General features: G+C 49.2%; 2 protein-coding genes across 9 annotated transcripts; one reads left to right on the top strand and one right to left on the bottom strand.

Moving 5' to 3' along the window:
- The first annotated feature begins 20 nt into the window (after positions 1-20).
- On the top strand, positions 21-10,075 carry GLB1L (galactosidase beta 1 like). Of its 7 annotated transcripts, none has more exons than XM_043577879.1 (17): positions 32-195; positions 1,377-1,503; positions 1,727-1,893; positions 2,139-2,289; positions 2,431-2,491; positions 6,584-6,678; positions 6,782-6,956; positions 7,043-7,101; positions 7,206-7,327; positions 7,436-7,476; positions 7,657-7,775; positions 8,081-8,155; positions 8,278-8,367; positions 8,518-8,631; positions 8,911-9,042; positions 9,277-9,492; positions 9,640-10,075. In XM_043577879.1, exons 2-17 carry the CDS (start codon positions 1,435-1,437, stop codon positions 9,907-9,909), a joined length of 1,956 nt encoding a protein of 651 aa, XP_043433814.1. In that variant the 5' UTR covers positions 32-195; positions 1,377-1,434; the 3' UTR covers positions 9,910-10,075. The 7 variants fall into 7 exon arrangements, with proteins under 7 accessions (XP_043433817.1, XP_043433814.1, XP_043433816.1 ...); XM_043577881.1 differs by having other exon boundaries at positions 1,365-1,503; XM_043577878.1 differs by having other exon boundaries at positions 1,236-1,503.
- ANKZF1 (ankyrin repeat and zinc finger peptidyl tRNA hydrolase 1) lies at positions 10,018-16,543 on the bottom strand. Of its 2 annotated transcripts, XM_043577875.1 has the most exons (14): positions 16,211-16,529; positions 15,954-16,103; positions 14,888-14,997; positions 14,566-14,668; positions 14,256-14,449; positions 13,744-13,856; positions 13,502-13,649; positions 12,984-13,212; positions 12,676-12,822; positions 11,368-11,842; positions 11,088-11,199; positions 10,787-10,954; positions 10,564-10,649; positions 10,018-10,350 (listed from the first exon to the last, which is right to left on the bottom strand). In XM_043577875.1, exons 2-14 carry the CDS (start codon positions 16,099-16,101, stop codon positions 10,227-10,229), a joined length of 2,157 nt encoding a protein of 718 aa, XP_043433810.1. In that variant the 5' UTR covers positions 16,102-16,103; positions 16,211-16,529; the 3' UTR covers positions 10,018-10,226. The 2 variants fall into 2 exon arrangements, with proteins under 2 accessions (XP_043433810.1, XP_043433811.1); XM_043577876.1 differs by lacking the exon at positions 15,954-16,103 and having other exon boundaries at positions 16,408-16,543.
- Between the last annotated feature and the right edge of the window lie 18 nt (positions 16,544-16,561).

The raw sequence follows: 16,561 nt of genomic DNA, 5'->3' as shown, positions 1-16,561 counted from the left end.
CGTATGGATGATGTGGGGGCCAGAAGCAGAGAGGCCGGGGGCGGGCTAAGCCTGGGGTAGGACGGGTCCCAGGACCCGGGTGAAGGTTCCACACCTGGCCTTCAGTAGTGGTCAAGACGCAGGCACTTACGCCAAACGGGAGCAAAGCCGGGCTCGGCCCGAGGCCCCCAGGACTTCCATCTCCCAATGCCGGAGGTAGGAGGCTGACTACAGTCCAGCCGCGAGGGGCGGTTCTGGGGTGGGTGCTGGCGGCCTGGACCTCTACGTCTCTGATCAGTACAACCTTGGGGCTCTGGCCTGTATCCCACCACTCTAATTTCAGTGGTTAAGAGCTCGGGCTTTTGAACCAGACTAGGTTCTAAATCTTGTCTTAACAGCTTAGTTATTAGCTGTGTGACCTCGGACGACTTACTTAACCTCTCAGAGCCTCGGTTTCCCTAAATGGTAACAAGGTATAATAGCACCCAAAGTTAAGTGCACGTACTGTGGGGCCAGAATGCCTAGTTCAAATCCCATCTCTGCTAAACTAGTTATGTGACCTTAAACAGGCTATTTAAATTTTCTCTCAATTTCTTCATCTGTAAAATGGAAATGAGACTTATCTACTGCGCAGAGTTTTTTGAAGATTAAATGAGATGTAAAGTGCTGAGCACAATATCTGACACACAGCCCTTAGTGTCAGTAAACAGAAATTACTATTATTTTTATTATCATTTTATTTATTTTATCCTGGTCCTTACATCCCAGGCTTGGGACTGTGAAGGCAGGAGTCTTGGAAATTCACAAATCCCCAAGTCTTGGCCCCAAGTTGTCCTTGGCATCTCTTGCACAGGCAGGCAGGGATAAATTGGAGAGCAGTGCACATCCAAAGAAGACGGGATGACCGAGATGGTCTCTTACTGAAACGGGGCCACCAGGAAAAAAGATCCCTCTTATAACCTGTTCCCCACTTTCACACCACTGGGAAGATCTGGTTTCTCTTGGTTCTGAACCTGTTTTTGCCCCCTGGTTCTGACATTCATTCATCTAGATTTAACCTGCTATGTGCCAGGCCTTGTACTAGAAGCTGAGGATTCAAGGTGGACAAGGTACTCTTCACCCTCAGGGAGCTCAGTTTAGTAGAACAGTGCTTCTCAATCTTGGATGTCTTTAGAATCGCCTGGGAATCTTGTTAAAGTACAAATTCTGATTCTGTAGGTCTGAGGTAGGACCTGAGACTCTGCATTTCTAACAAGCTCCCAGGTGACGCTGATGAAGCTGATTCAAGATGTAGAGGATTTTACAAACTAGTAGAGTAGCGGGTGGACAAGGCCAGGCTGATCGCCTGGCAACTAGAGGTGGTCTCCGCCCCCTTGCTCGCTGAGGTTCCCTCCCAGGAATCCGCCACGTGACAGTCGGACCGCCCTCTCTGACTAGAGGAGCCGTGTTAGCGCCATGGCTCCCAAGAAGCCGCCCTGCCTTCCTTCCCTGCTGTTGCCACTTCTGACGCTGCTGCTGCCCCAGGTAAAATGACAGAATTGAATCAGCAGGCTGGGTGCTGCTGCCCCAGGTAGAATGACAGGATTGAATCAGGCTGGGTGCGGTGAAACGGGATCAGATCTAGCCCAGGAGAGAAAGAAAGTGAAAAGTAACCCAACAATGGGCAGGGCTAGTTCCATCTCCAACGCAGACACCGATCCCCCTGCCAACTCCAGACCTCTGCTGAGCATAATCTCTCCCTTTGCAGGCAGACACTCGGTCGTTCATAGTGGATCGGGAAAATGACAGATTCCTCCTGGATGGGGCCCCATTCCGCTACGTGTCCGGCAGCCTGCACTACTTTCGGGTACCACGGGTGCTTTGGGCAGACCGGCTCTTGAAGATGCGAATGAGTGGCCTCAACGCTGTACAGTTGTAAGAAGTGCTCAGGAGAGCCATGGAGGGTGGGATTTTATTCTTCCTACCACCCACTTAAGAAGGGTGTTGGGACAGATAGACTGGCTGGGTATGAGAGCTCCAGGGCTTCCAGGCCTAGGGTGGGAAAGGGTGGGCCAGGACCTCCTACCAACCGCTTCCTGGAGAGTCCGTGCAAGGCCCGATCCCTTAAGCCTCTCCAGCACCGCCCTGCCTCGGGCCCTGTTAACCTCTTTCTTTCTCAGTTATGTGCCCTGGAACTACCATGAGCCAGAGCCTGGGGTCTATAACTTTAATGGCAGCCGGGACCTCACTGCATTTCTGAATGAGGCATCTATAGCAGACCTGTTGGTCATACTCAGACCAGGACCTTACATCTGTGCAGAGTGGGAGATGGTGAGTTAGAAGGGCCACTCGTGCTCTTCCCGGACTCCTCCCATCTGCCCGCACTGCGGCGCTATACACAACATCCTCCCTTCTTACCTCCGCTACTTCACTCCCAAACAACAAAACCTGGTGTCTTTATGTTTGTCTCAGGGGGGTCTCCCAGCCTGGTTGCTTCGAAAGCCTGAAATCCAACTGAGAACCTCAGATCCAGGTGAGTTGAGACAAGATTTTTAGCACAGAAAACAGCAAACAACAGCAACAAAACGGGTCGTTGGGTGCCCAAAACAGAAGAGACCATCCCCAAACTGGAGATCATTCATGCAGATATTTGAGTGTTCCCTTCATGCCCAACAAGATGCTAGAAACTGGGGAACCAGACAGACCCAGTCCCTGTGCAATGGAGCTTATGGTGAAAGAAACAGATTGTTAAAAAACCAAAACCTGTAAGATTATTGCAAGCTGTATAAATACTACACAAGAAAACAGACAAGGAATTGCGATCGTGAATAACAGAGAAGGCCTGTTGGGGCACCTGGGGGGCTCAGTTGGTTAAACTTCGACTTCGGCTCAGGTCATGATCTCACAGTTTGTGAGTTCAAGCCCCGTGTCAGGCTCTGTGCTGACAGTTCAGAGCCTGGAACCTGCTTCAGATTCTGTGTCTCCCTCTCTCTCTCTCTGCCCCTCCCCTGCTCATGCTCTTTCTCTCTCTCTCAAAAGTAAACATTAAAAAAAAATTAAAAACCGAGAACACCTGTTTTTGGTAGGGAAGTCTGAAGTTCTGAAGGCTCTTCTGAAATGATGACATTTCACTTGACTCCAGGGAAGGGAAAGCTCTGGTCATATAAAGAGTGAGGTGAGAATGACCAGGTAGAAGAAACAGTATATTCAAATGCACAGAGATGGGAAAGAACATGGCATGGTTGAGGCCAGCTTGGCTGGGGCATAGGGAGAGAGGAATGTGCTGTGAAATTGGAGATAGATAGGGAATGTTAATAAAGGACCTTGTAGGCCATTGTAAGGGGTTTGCATTGTATCCTAAGCAGAGTAGAAAGCCACTGAAAGAGCTTAACGAGACATAAACCATTGAAAGAGCTTCTTAAAGAGACATATTGATTTGTTTTCAGATTACTTGAGCCTGAGTGTGGAGAATGGAGGGAGGGGAACAAGGATAGAGGTGGAAAAACTAATTGGGAGACTCTGGCTGTAGTTGAGGAGGCAGGCGTTGGCTCCTGGACTCAGGTGACCGTGGCGGAGATGGGAAGAGGGCAGAATTGAGATACAAGTTGGGGATGAAAATCACCAGGACTGATTGATAGATTTTGTTGGGAAGGGGAAGAGTAGGGGCAGGGGGTAGGGTCTGGAAAGAAAGGAATCCAGCTTTCTGGCTAGTCAAGATGGCGGTGCCATTACTGACATAGGAAAGATGGAAGAGACTAGGGGTGGCAAAGGACCACCTTTTTGGAGGAAAAGCAGTTCTTCTGATCATGTTAAATTTTTATCATATCACACTCAAGTGAGGATGTTAAGCCACGGGCTGCGTGAGTGTGGAGCTCATGAGGAGGTCTGAGCTAGAGGTAAATTTGGGATTCACCAGTCTAAAGATGGCACTTAGATCCACAGATACTGGGCCATTGCCTGGGGAAAGAGCATAGGGAGAGACAAGAACTCATGATCAACTCTGAAATGCCCACTATTTCAAGGAGTTTGGATTTTCAGGTGTAAATAGGAATTCCATCATCAGAGCAAGGGAGTGATTTTATCTGATTTATATCTTTTAAAAAGATCACTCTGGGAGCACGAGTGGTTCAGTTGGTTAAGCTTCTGACTTCGGCTCAGAGTTCATGAGTTTGAGCTCCGTGTCGGGCTCTGTGCTAACAGCTCAGAGCCTGGAGCCTTCTTCAGGTTCTGTGTCTCCCTCTCTCTGCCCCTTCCCTGCTCATGCTCTCCCTCTCTCCCCCTCTCTCAAAAATAAACATTAAAAAAAAAAGGATCACTCTGGTAAAATTGCTTCGTATCTGCTGGGGACCTTCCAGGCACTTCACTTCATAGGGTGCTGAAGAGATTTACGCCCCTTCTAGCAATTCCTCTGACTTCAGCTGACTATGAAATGCATTTGAAATGGCAAAGTAGTGATGGGACACCAACATGCAATGTCCATTGTTCTCAAGAAAGCTAGCAACCTCTTCACTGCTGAATCCACGGTCCCTCTCTAGGCCTCCGTTCTTTGAAATGCATTCTTCTCTCAGCTTCCAAAATACCACCTTTATCTGGTCCCCCCCCCTTCCCCCCACATCCCAGCCTTGCTGACCCTTCCTTCTTAGTCTCTTGCTGGTTCTTCTCCCTTTCTGTTTCCTCTAAATGCTGGGGTGTTTCAGGGCTCAGTCCTGGGATGCTTCTCTTTTGTGTGTTTCCTTAGACAATCTCATCCATTCTCATGGCTTTTGATCCCAACTAATAGTTAATGACTCTGAAATATGTATCTCCAGTTCCAGGACTCTCCCTTGGCCTCTGAAAACATATATCTGGTTGCATGTTTGGAGATCTAAGGCATAATGATACAATTAAGCTTCCGGTATGGCCTCTCCAACGAGCTGTTCCTACCATCTCGCCTCAGTTCATAACAACTCCATTTTGCAACTGATCAGGCTAAACACCATGGTATTTGTTACACCTTTTTCTCATATTCAACCTATCAGAAAGTCCTGCAAATATATTGAATATACTGACTTCAACTACTTTTCATCACCCCCACTGGTCCAAGCTGCCTCTCCCACCTGGACTACTTGAATAGGTTCCTTATTGCTTCCCCTTCTTTGCCCTCACCCCTTATAGTCTGTTCTCAATGCAAATATAAGTTTAAACATATATCTCAGATCATGTCATTTCTCTACTTAAATCTAATACGTTCTCATCTCATTCAGAATATGAACCATGGACTCCTTAAAATGGCCTATTAGGTCCTACCTAATTGGCCCAGTCACCTACCTGACATCTACTCTTTCCCTTATTGTTCACACTGGCTTCACTGGCTGTTTTTCAGACTCACCAGGCACATTCCTGCCTTGAGGCCTTTGCACTTGGTGCTCCCTCAGTCTTCCTGCAGAATCACCTTCTCCGTGATGCCTTCCCTGGGCTACGCTCTAAAATTTAAGCTCCCCTTCTTCCATATATATTTTTCTTCCTTCTTCCATATATATCCTTCTTCCATATATATTTTTTGTTGTTGGCACTAACACACTATACATTTTGGCTATTTATTTATTGTCTGCCTTCCTCACTGGAAAGGAAATTCGACAAGGGCAGAGATTTTGGTCTATTTTGTTGTACTCTGTATCCCTAACACCTAGAGCATTATTTGGCGTATGGTAAGCACCCATAAATACTTGTTGGATGAGATTTAATATACGCTTGGATTAAAGGAGGCAGTCAAACCTGGGCACCCTTTATACAGGAAACAAAATGTAAAGGGGTTCAGTGTCTTAATGCAAAAATATCCTCCAACACATCTTTTGTTGACTCCACCTTTGAGAGTCTGCTACCTGCTAGGCATTGTCCCCAGCGATAGGATGCAGCAAATGAACCTGACAGACTAGGTTCCTGCTCACTGTGGGGGAGAGAGACTGTCGGGAAACAATTATAGAAGTAAATGCTTAATTATAATTTGTTACATGCTTGAAAAAGAAGTATGAGGTGATCTGAGAGTGTGTAACAGACATCTGCCCTCATCTGGGATATCCGAGGTTTTCCTGAGGAAGTGAAATAAGTTAAGATCTTAAGCTTGCATTGGAGTTAGCTGGATAAAGGACGGTGGGGAGAAAGTGTCAGGCAGAGTGAAGTGAAGACCCTGAGGGTGAATCAACAAAAATCACAAACAGGAGTTGAGGATGATACCTAAGGCGTGATACCTAATACAGCGATGTTTCAATTAATGACTCAAATCACTTGGATCGTCAGTTACATTAGGGTGCAGGTCAGAGAGTCTGCATTTCTGTGAATTCCCATGCTACTTCACAGCCCTCGCAAGTATACACTTGCATCCATATGATGCATTTAACATTTTTCTTACGTTTAAAAACTAAATTTACAAGAAACACTGCTTCAGGGGTTCCTATGCCCAGATGTCCTTGCCATACAAGTACATAAGAGGGTTTCAGACTCACTGCTTCTCAGATTTATTTGCAGACAAGTGGGATGCCAACTGCCCAGGGTTCGGGCATCACTGAAGTTGCTGGCATAGATACTAAGGGTGGGGGCTATGGAGGCGGTGGTGTCCTAATGAGCAGAGCACTGCTCCTTCCTTTAGACTTTCTTGCCGCAGTGGACTCCTGGTTCAAGGTCTTGCTGCCCAAGTTATATCCATGGCTCTACCACAATGGGGGCAACATCATTAGCATTCAGGTACAAGTGACTGGGTACAAACTGTCTGGGTAAGGGGAAGGAGGAGCCAGGGGTCCTAACCCTCACCGCATGGCCAAGTTCCACTTTTCCTTTTCCTTGGCAGGTGGAGAATGAATATGGTAGCTACAAAGCCTGTGACTTCACCTACATGAGACACTTGGCTGGGCTCTTCCGTGCGCTGCTAGGAGACAGGATCTTGCTCTTCACCACAGATGGGCCTGAAGGACTCAAATGTGGCTCCCTCCAGGGACTCTATACCACTGTAGATTTTGGCCCAGGTCTCCTGAGCAAGGGTTAGGAGTGGAGTCTGGGGAAGGGGCACCTCTTCTGTGTTTATCGTTCACCTTTTGCCTCCTCTCTGCAGCTGACAACATGACCGAAATCTTTGCCCTGCTTCGGAAATACGAACCCCATGGGCCATTGGTGAGGAGCTGGAGGGGATGACAGTCAAAACAAGAGTCAGGGTTTGGAATGGGTCAAGCTCAGTTTCCCATTTCATTTATGGTATCTTCCACTTCACCTTCTAGGTGAACTCTGAATACTACACAGGCTGGCTGGATTACTGGGGCCAGAATCACTCCACACGATCCATTTCAGCTGTAACCAAAGGTCTAGAGAACATGCTGAAGTTGGGAGCCAGCGTGAACATGTAACTGGAGACACGGGCCAACATGAAGCTGTAACTGGGTATTGGGGATGAAAATGAAGATTCAGTGGGTCAGCTTTTGCCTTTCCCCCACCTTCCCCCCCTCTTCAGGTACATGTTCCATGGAGGTACCAACTTCGGATACTGGAATGGTGAGTCCAGATGGTCCCTGGGGTAGAAGCAGGGACGTATCAAGGAATTAGATTATGAGGTCTAGAAGCTGGATATGGCCACCCCTGTCCCCTCTGATGGCAAACTTCTCGGCATGAATTTCGTTGCTTAGTGCCTATTATTTGAGAGATATTGAATTAATGAAATTGATTTGACCCCAGGTGCTGATGAGAAGGGACGCTTTCTTCCAATTACTACCAGCTATGACTATGATGCACCAATATCTGAAGCCGGGGACCCTACACCTAAGCTTTTTGCTCTTCGAAATGTCATCAGCAAGGTGCCCTGCCACTTCATTAAGTGCCAAAGGCTTTTATTAATTTGGGGAAAGGGAGTACTTAAATTGTTTGTAATGGGATCCCATAAATCACTGGTTGTTGTCTGGGCCACATAGCCTCACAGAAGCATTTCCCACCCACCCAAATGGGGACTATTTGGGAAGATACACACAAGTGTGTGCAAAATTACAGGATCTTCATGACCCCATGAAGCCCTTCCCTGGACCCCAGGTTAAGATCCCTGTGCGGGGTTTTGGAATAGGGGTTGTGTGGTTTTCCTATGGCTCCTGAGAGAATTTGGGCTCAGTTCCAGGAAATTCCCTTGGGACCTTTACCTCCCCCCAGCCCTAAGATGATGCTCGGACCTTTGACCCTGCACCTGGTAAGCTCTTCCCCATCTTTTCTCTGATCCTACCTCTTTATTCTCTATAAATGGCCTAGCCTATCCTGCCCTCTATTCTGAAACTTCCCCTTTGTTCTAATACCTTTCCCTTTTTCTAATAGGATGGGTATCTGCTGTCTTTCCTGGACATCCTTTGTCCCCACGGGCCCATCCGTTCAATCTTGCCCATGACCTTTGAGGCTGTCAAACAGGTAAGGCATAATCCCACATCTAGTAGGAATGGCAACCTTCCTCAACAGCTGTAGCCAAAGGTTCTCTGAGCTGCACATCTTCCCCACAGTGTCCCCTCTTACCTCTCAGTTCATCTTAAGTACTTAAGTACTTAACTCTTCCACACCCAGGACCACGGCTTTATGTTGTACCGGACCTATCTGACCCATACTGTTTCTGAGCCAACACAGTTGTGGGTGCCTAACAATGGAGTCCATGACCGTGCCTATGTGATGGTAGATGGGGTAAGAAACTTGTGAGCCCATCTCCTCTCTCCTTCCCAGCACCTTTAGCCTTAAGGTCCCCTTATCTACCTTTTCCCCTTGTCTGCCCACATTTGCAGGGGGCCCAGGGATAAGCTGGGATGAGGAAGAATTTGGCTGAGGCTAAGGTTCCAGAATGGATGGGTAACTGACAGGCCACATTCTCTTTGCTCCCCAGATACAGGTGCTAACGTAGCTTCCTGTGTCACGGCCACGAGCTAGATGTGGAGCCCTTCCGCTCACAGATCTTTTTATCCACAGGTGTTTCAGGGTGTCTTGGAACGAAACATGAAACACCAACTATTTTTGATGGGGAAAATGGGGGCCAAACTGGACATCCTGCTGGAGAACATGGGGAGGCTCAGTTTTGGGTCCAACAGCAGTGACTTCAAGGTGAGCTAGCTTTGCCCACCCCCTTCTCCTCCATACTCTTACTGACCAAAGTCCCTTGGAAAGATAGGGGCCTAATGAAAGATAGACAAGAGCCATGTGCTTAGGAGTTAGGCAGCAAAGTAGTCACTTGTGGGGCTCTAGACATGGCCAACAGTTATATCCCAGGGCTTGATTAGGGACAGTTTGGCCTTAAGAGCTTAACGAATGATGAATTTTCATTTGTCTTCTTCACAGGGCCTATTAGAGCCACCAGTTCTGGGACAAACAGCCCTTACCCAGTGGCTGATGTTCCCTCTGAAAGTTGATAAACTTGTAAAGTGGTGGTTTCCCCTCCCGTTGCTGAGAAGTTCACACCCTCAAGCTCCCTCTGGCCCCACCTTCTACTCCACAACATTTTCAATTTTAGGAGAAGGCGGGGACACTTTCCTCTTTCTACCTGGATGGACCAAGGTATTGCTGACAGTGGGGTTGGGGTCAAGGTGATGAGAGGAAAATCATGGAAGAAGGGGCAGCAGAAATTCCTCTGATTAGAAACCCCAAAGGGCATGATTCTACGCCCTTGATAGCTGACCCTTTATTTTCTTCTCTCTTTGCCAGGGCCAAGTCTGGATCAATGGGTTTAACTTGGGCCGGTACTGGACAAGGCAGGGGCCACAACAGACCCTCTACGTGCCAAGACCCCTGCTGTTTTCTAGGGGAGCCCTCAACAAAATCACATTGCTAGAGCTAGAAAACGTGCCTTCTGAGCCCCAAATCCAGTTTCTGGATAGGCCTATCCTCAATAGCACCTTGCATAAGACATACATCTATTCCCTCTCAGCTGATACACAAAGTCCCTCTGAACCAATGGAGTTAAGTGGGCACTGAAAGAAAGGTAACCCTTAGGCCTGGGACACGGAGTGGGTAGGATCCCTTGGTGCTGGCCCCGGTGACCACGTGGAACCAAAGGTCACAAGGCCTGAATGCGAGTACAAGTGCAGTTTCCTTGCCAGACTTTATTATGATTAAAGTTCCAGAGACAGTACCAGCTCCACACACCTCTGTGGCCCTGTCTTTGCCCTGGTTCCTGAGTGTCCTCCCTAATCTTCCAAACACTCTGGTTTCATGGGAAAGAAGAAGCCTAAGGCTAGCATGAATGCACCCTCTCAAGGCCCAGAGTCAGCCCCAGGCACAGCCCTAAGAGATCAGGAAGAGGGCTTTCCAGCCTGGCAGCGATGATCCCGGAGGCAGCGTGTGGAGCAGAAAGAGAAGTCGAGATAGTGAAAGGGAATGAGGCCTTGGAGGGATGTCCCACAACTCCAGCAGCGTCTGGACAAGAAGAACACAAAGGGCTGACCAGGTACCCCAGAAACTTTCCGATCCAAGCTCTCCCCATTCCCTCCTGCCATTTCTGGTTTGGCTCCAGAGGGTTCCCAGAACATCTCAAGTCCCCTCAACAGCCTGAGTTCTCTGCAAGCACGCATTCTGCGTGCCCCAACACAGCCCACCCATCACGCCTGCCCCTGCAGGCTGAGCACTTACTGAGCACTGATGACTGCAGAGCCTGGGGCCTGAGGGGTGGGGGCTCCCAGCTGGGCAGCCAGCCTGCGCTCTGCAGCCAGGGCTCTCTGCGGGGAAGAGAAGTCTTGTTAAGGACAAGGCCCCAGTGGTGGATGGGATGCTCCAGAAGTGACAGCGGCACACTGGGAAGGGGTCGGAACTCTCAGGAGGTCTCAGCTGTGGAAGAGAGAACCACCAGCCTCACCTTCTCCCGATCGCTGAGGGCGGCAAAGCGCCGCCGCTCTTCTTGCTCCCGCGCCTCCTGCTCCCGCTGCTGCAGCTGCTGTTTTTCCCGTTGCCGCCGGGCAGCCTTCTGCTCCCTTTTCCGCAGAGCCTGCTGTGCCTCCATTTCTGGCGTCAGGGGCCCTGGCACCTGGAGAATTTCCAGGGAGGGGTAAGGTAAGACCCATACACGCTATCTTTGGGGAAACTAGAAGAACGTGGAAAAGATCTAGCCAGGGTCTGTGATGGCTTCCTACTCTGCTGCTGCTTCTTTTCCAGCTCACCTGAGCCTTGCTGTAATCATAAGCATCTGGATTCTTCTCCATGAACCTTCGGAACTCATTACGTGTTGACTTGTCAGCTGCGACTGTATATGGCGGCCGGGCCCTGGAGTCCCTAGGTGCAAACCGCCCCCACAAAAAAAATGGGTTCAGCTCGCTTCTTACATCTCCCAACCTCACCCAGACAGATGAAGGGGATACTGTGAAGTAGCCAGTACCACCATTAGCCTCCAGATGATCCTCTCTATACCCTAAAGGGCTCGGCTTGGGGACCCTTACTTACTGCACAGTAGGGTCAGCACCCGCCTCCAGCAGCAGGCGAACCACTGAGCCTCTCCCAGCTGCAGCTGCCGCATGCAGGAGCGTGAAGCCGCTGGAGCCCAAGGGGGCACTGAGCAGAGACAGAACTCCAGGGTCTATGGGGCCGGCAGCTAGCTGGAGTTTCAACATCCCAACATCTCCGGCTCGGCAAGCAGCTAGAAGCATGTCCCAGAGCTCTGACTGATCGGGGGTCTTGGCCTCATCCAGAGAAGGCCCCACAGGGGCTGCCCGTCCCTGGGTGGACTGTGAGAAGGCCTCATCTCCTTGAGTTTGCTGAGGAAGAGCCTCCAGGTCTCGGCTTCTCTCCTTCTTTTTATTCCTTTTCCTCCTCCTCCGCTTTGGCAATACCTCAAACTCCCGAAGATCCAGGGTCCCCACTGCCAACTCTACTAGCTCCAACTCCACCTGGAAGCTGTCCTCTCCCTCCGACCCTGAACCTGGGGAAAAATATGACATGTGAGGTCCGTCCAAAGAGATGATACAGAGGGTGGAAGTATGTGGGCTGGCCCAGATGCTATAAGTGTACATAAAAAGGTAATTCAGATGATCTTGAAATTAAATTAAGTATTTGTAGTTTGTCAGCCAAGACCAAGTAGCACATCAAAAGCTGAATCCGTTAGTATCACATGCAGAAATGGAACTCTCAGCTCAGACAAGAACAGACCCAGCAGGAGCTATGCAGGAACAAGTGTCCTTAGACTCTCCCCTTGAGCAGCCTTAGGATGGTACATAACAGAGTAGAGCATGGGAGCAGTGACAGCCACACAGACTAAGAGTCTGCAGCCGGGAAAGCAGGCCTTAGCTCCAAACCACACCATCCGGTAAGACAGGTCAATTATGTAAGGTTTATGCAACACAAGCGTCTATTTCATGTACTATTTCGTGTTTTCTAAGTACTGAGGATACATCCATGAACAAAAGAGAACAGGAAATTTGGAAAGGTCACAAAACACGTCTCTGTAACTGCTACCACATACCCCTTATCATAACAGACTTGTGTGTGTGTATAACGGTGTGTGTGTTGTGTAAGGGCTCATCTACAAAGAAGGAAGTGGGGCGCCTGGGTTGTTCAGTCGGTTAAGCATCCGACTCTTGATATCAGCTCAGGTCTTAATCTCAGGGTGGTGAGTTCAAGCCCTGCATCGGGCTCTGTACTGGGCGCGGAGCCTACTTAAAAAAAAAAAGAAGGAAGTGACAGTAGGAGATCTGACTGCATTTCCAGGATAGACACCCAGATAGAGATTGGACAGTTGCCAGATGGTGCTCAAACCCTGTTTGGGAGACTCCTCGTCCTGCCCAAGTGCCTCATTTTCATCACTGGAGACCTTTCTTTCTGCCTCGATAGCCTTCTTCTCTCTCATGGTCTTCCAGTGTGTCCGAGGTGAGTCCAACCTGACTGTCTCCCGGGGGTCTTCTTCTGCCATAAAACAAAAGATGTTACTCAAGTTTAGCTGAAGAGAAGCCATTCCAGGTTTCTCTCAATGAAGATGCTGTCTGGATGTACAAATGAGAACCAAAGCTTGGGCTGGAAAGTACAGGAAGATCTAGGGAGTCTGGGGATCTAGAAAAAAGGCTCACCGTGGACATGCAAGGTGGTCAGCTTATGGAGCACACGCTGTAGCTCCCGGAAGGTGGGTCTGCGGGTAGCGAGGGGGATATCCCAAAGCCGGGGATCCCCCCGTTGCAGGGGTGCGCCAGGGCCTCCGAAGAACAAGGACCGGCCAGAGCGGGGGGCACGTAGCAGTATTGTCCCAGCCTCCCCCAGTGCTTTAGCCCAGCCCGGCCCTGCCAGCAGGTCACGAACATCCTAGAAAAAAGAGTAAGTCAGGCCAGTGTATCTTCACTTGCTGTTTTCAAATCTCCCACCAAAAAATGGCCCACAGATGACGTGTAAGGGATGGGAAGTAGAAGGTAACACAGGGTAAGGAAGAATGAGAAGGCTAAGGTTCTTGGGGATCCATCCCTAGTCTACCCTCGCCTACTCAGAAATAACGAAGACTGGGAGGATACGGGAGTCCGTCCCTTGGAGTATCTGCCAAGTTGAGAGGGCTAAACAGTAGATCAGCGGACCACCAGATCTGGGACGCCTAACTCACCTTATATAACGTGGCTTCATTATAGCGCCTCAGGTTGGCTCCGGCAGAACGAGAAGCCGCACCCCGGGCATCCCGAACTCCCTGGGCCGTGCCCCGCTTGGCCCGCACCGTGTAGCGGTGAAAGGTCTTGTGTGTCACCACGTCTCTTCTGTAGACAACACGGACTCAGTACTGGAAACTAGCCCGTACTCCCAGGCTAACCGGGTCCATTCCATCCTTACACCCACGCAGCACCCTCTCACCCCTGAAAAATGGCACCAGCAAAGTGCCCAGCCGCAGCCATGAGCACCACACAGTATCCGGGACCTCCGTTTTGCAGGTTCTGTAGCAGCAGTTCTGGTTCTTCTGGGGACACCTGGATGACAGAGGGACAGCACAAACCTATCTGTTGCATTCACTGAGAGTAAGAAACTAAGTGCCAGAGCTAAGTGTTTCACCTGCACTATCTCATTTCATATAACCATCCTGAGGCTTGTCTCCATTTTACAAGTCAGGAAATATGAAGCTTGTAGAGGTAGTCAAGATCAAGTGGCAGAATGACAATTCAAACCTAGATTGGTCTGTTTCCAAACTTAACTCCTTTACACCCGACCCCAGATTCAGGCCAATTCAATCCAAGACTGTGCTGTCAATTGTGACCCCACATGCAACAGGAAGAAAGAGAAAAAAGTAAGAAATGGACTGGGTTCAGGGGAAATCTAGGCTGAGTGTCCAAAAGGCTGCAGTTGACCACACAACCTGCGCTGCCACTTGCCTGGCGAGGGCCCAGGACACAGCGGTAGGCATCAAGGAACTGGCCCCGGGCATTCTGGAAAAGAACCCGATGGGGGCGGAAGCCTTGGGCTCTGGTGGGCTTCTCATACTCTGCCCTCTCCTCATCCAGAATCTGCAAGCCCTCTTCACTGGCTGAGTCTGAGTCTTCTGATCCTGAGATGCTGGAAAGATCTCCTGAAAACATGAGGTGCACAAGTTTGGCGTTCCATCTTTGACCTTTCCACAGGCTCCTAAACTAGAGCCCTCCTCCACCCCCACGTCCTACTCAACCCAGGTCTACCAGCCATCACCTGTGGAACTCTGCTTTTCAAAGTCCAGGGCAGACAGGAGAGGCTTGTCCTTGAGACGTTGCTTTAGGTTAAACCGATGCCAGTCAAGCTTATAATGTTCCCTCTGGTAGGAAGCAAAGGGGGAGGCTGAATGTGGAAATATGCCCCCCTCTGGCCCTTTATGGTACCCATCACCAGTAACAGAACTCCAGGAAGTGTGTTGGATAACACCAACAGCCTTACTCAAAACGTAAACCTTGATTAAAGATAAATCATACGTCTACCTCTCCTCACCCACCATTATACTTTTGCTTCCACCATTTACCTCTGCACCTGGCCTTACCTGTTCCTGGTGGTTGTGGAAGGTCTGGTCACAAGTTGAACAAAATAACTTTTCTGAAATATCCAGCAGACCCTGGAGTTTTCTTTCTGGGCTTGCGCTCTCCCCTGAACCTAAATAAGGGGAGGGCAATTAGAGGTGGAAAGGGAGCCCAAATCTGCACCTGGAATCACATTCACTGTCTAATATACAAAGGGGGATACAAAAGAAAAGCATCTTTTCCTCCAAAGAATTTATAATCTAGTAATAATGAAATAAATGGCACAGTAATCACCTGATACAATACGTTTCTGAAAAGAAGTATGTAAGGTGAATATATATCAAACACTAAATTAACTAAAGGGATTACCTAGAGGAATCCTGCAGAAAATAATTTTTGGCAACATTAAAATCATGTTTGCAAAAACCACTTCTCAAATGCCCTTTAAATAGCTTTACGTTTCCAATTACAGTCCGGTTTTTAAAAAACATGCTCAAGAAAAAACAGCCAAAGACAAACTAATGTTGTAAAAAAAAAAAAAAAAAAAAAGTTTTACATTGGGGCGCCTGGGTGGCTCAGTCAGTTAAAATCCGACTCCTGATTTTGGCTCAGGTCATGATCTCAAGGTTGGTGAGTTGCAGCCCTGCCTTGGGCTCTGCGCTTCCAGCCCCACCTCTGCTTGGGGGTCTCTGTCTCCCAATCTCTCTGCCCTTCCCCCATTCACTCTCTCTCTCAGAAATAAACATTTAAAAATTTTTTGCTCTATATTCAACAAGAACGAGTAATTTAATTGGGATCCAGTTAAATTTGAACTCTATCTAGGAATTCTGAAGTGATTTTGCAGGCAGTGCTTGTAAACGTGACCTGATACAAACAATGGCAAGAGGTTGGTTTGGAGACAATCCAGGCGTCTGTGTTGGAAACAACCCAGAGATTGAGTGAATCTAAGATAAATTTTATCCATAGAAAGACGTCAACAAGGGCTCTTAAACTGGGGAATATCAATAAGAACGTGTTCCCTGGAGGAGCAATAAGCTCTAAAGAGCGTGTCACGTTCCTCATGGGTCCTCCCCAAACCTTCCCAGATACCTGGACAGGAAGTCTGCAGAGCTTGGGCCAGAGCCTCCCCAGAAGGGTGGCTCACCAAGTTCAGGCCCTGAAGGACCGGAGCATCCGCGTTGAGGTCAAACAGGGAGACCAACGTAGGAACCTGGGCTGCAGCTGAAACTGGCGACATAGCTGAGCAGAAATGATTTAGGAGCGGCTCTTGGAGCAGAAAGCGGGGAACAGAAACAGAGCTCCCCAGAGAGAGAGAGAGAGATCCTACCGCCCCGTCTCCTGCCTACCTGACTTGGTCTCCCCAACGCCGCAAGGCACTTCGGGCCTCACTCTGGTACCAGCAGTCCGCTCTGCAGGTTAATACGTGACCCCAACCCGTTTTCTCAACCCCCCAGTCCCGAACCACACAGAGTGAAAGGGGAGCATGCAGCTCCCAAATCGAGTCCAATAGAGCTACAATCCCTAATCGACCGCTCCTCGTTACCCGTGCAATGAACTCCAGCAATGACTAAACCGCGTGTACTCGCCCCCGCCCTCAGCAGCTGCACCAAAGGTCCTGGGAACCGAGCCGCATGTTCGTCTTCAATTCCAAGCCCGGATTTCTGCAACATCACAACAATCTCGTCACTACGGAGCAG

Source organism: Prionailurus bengalensis, chromosome C1 (genome assembly GCF_016509475.1).
Source record: "Prionailurus bengalensis isolate Pbe53 chromosome C1, Fcat_Pben_1.1_paternal_pri, whole genome shotgun sequence".
Taxonomy (NCBI): domain Eukaryota; kingdom Metazoa; phylum Chordata; class Mammalia; order Carnivora; family Felidae; genus Prionailurus; species Prionailurus bengalensis.
The sequence above is the reverse complement of the archived record's forward strand: the minus strand, read 5'-3'. Positions and strand labels throughout refer to the sequence as shown.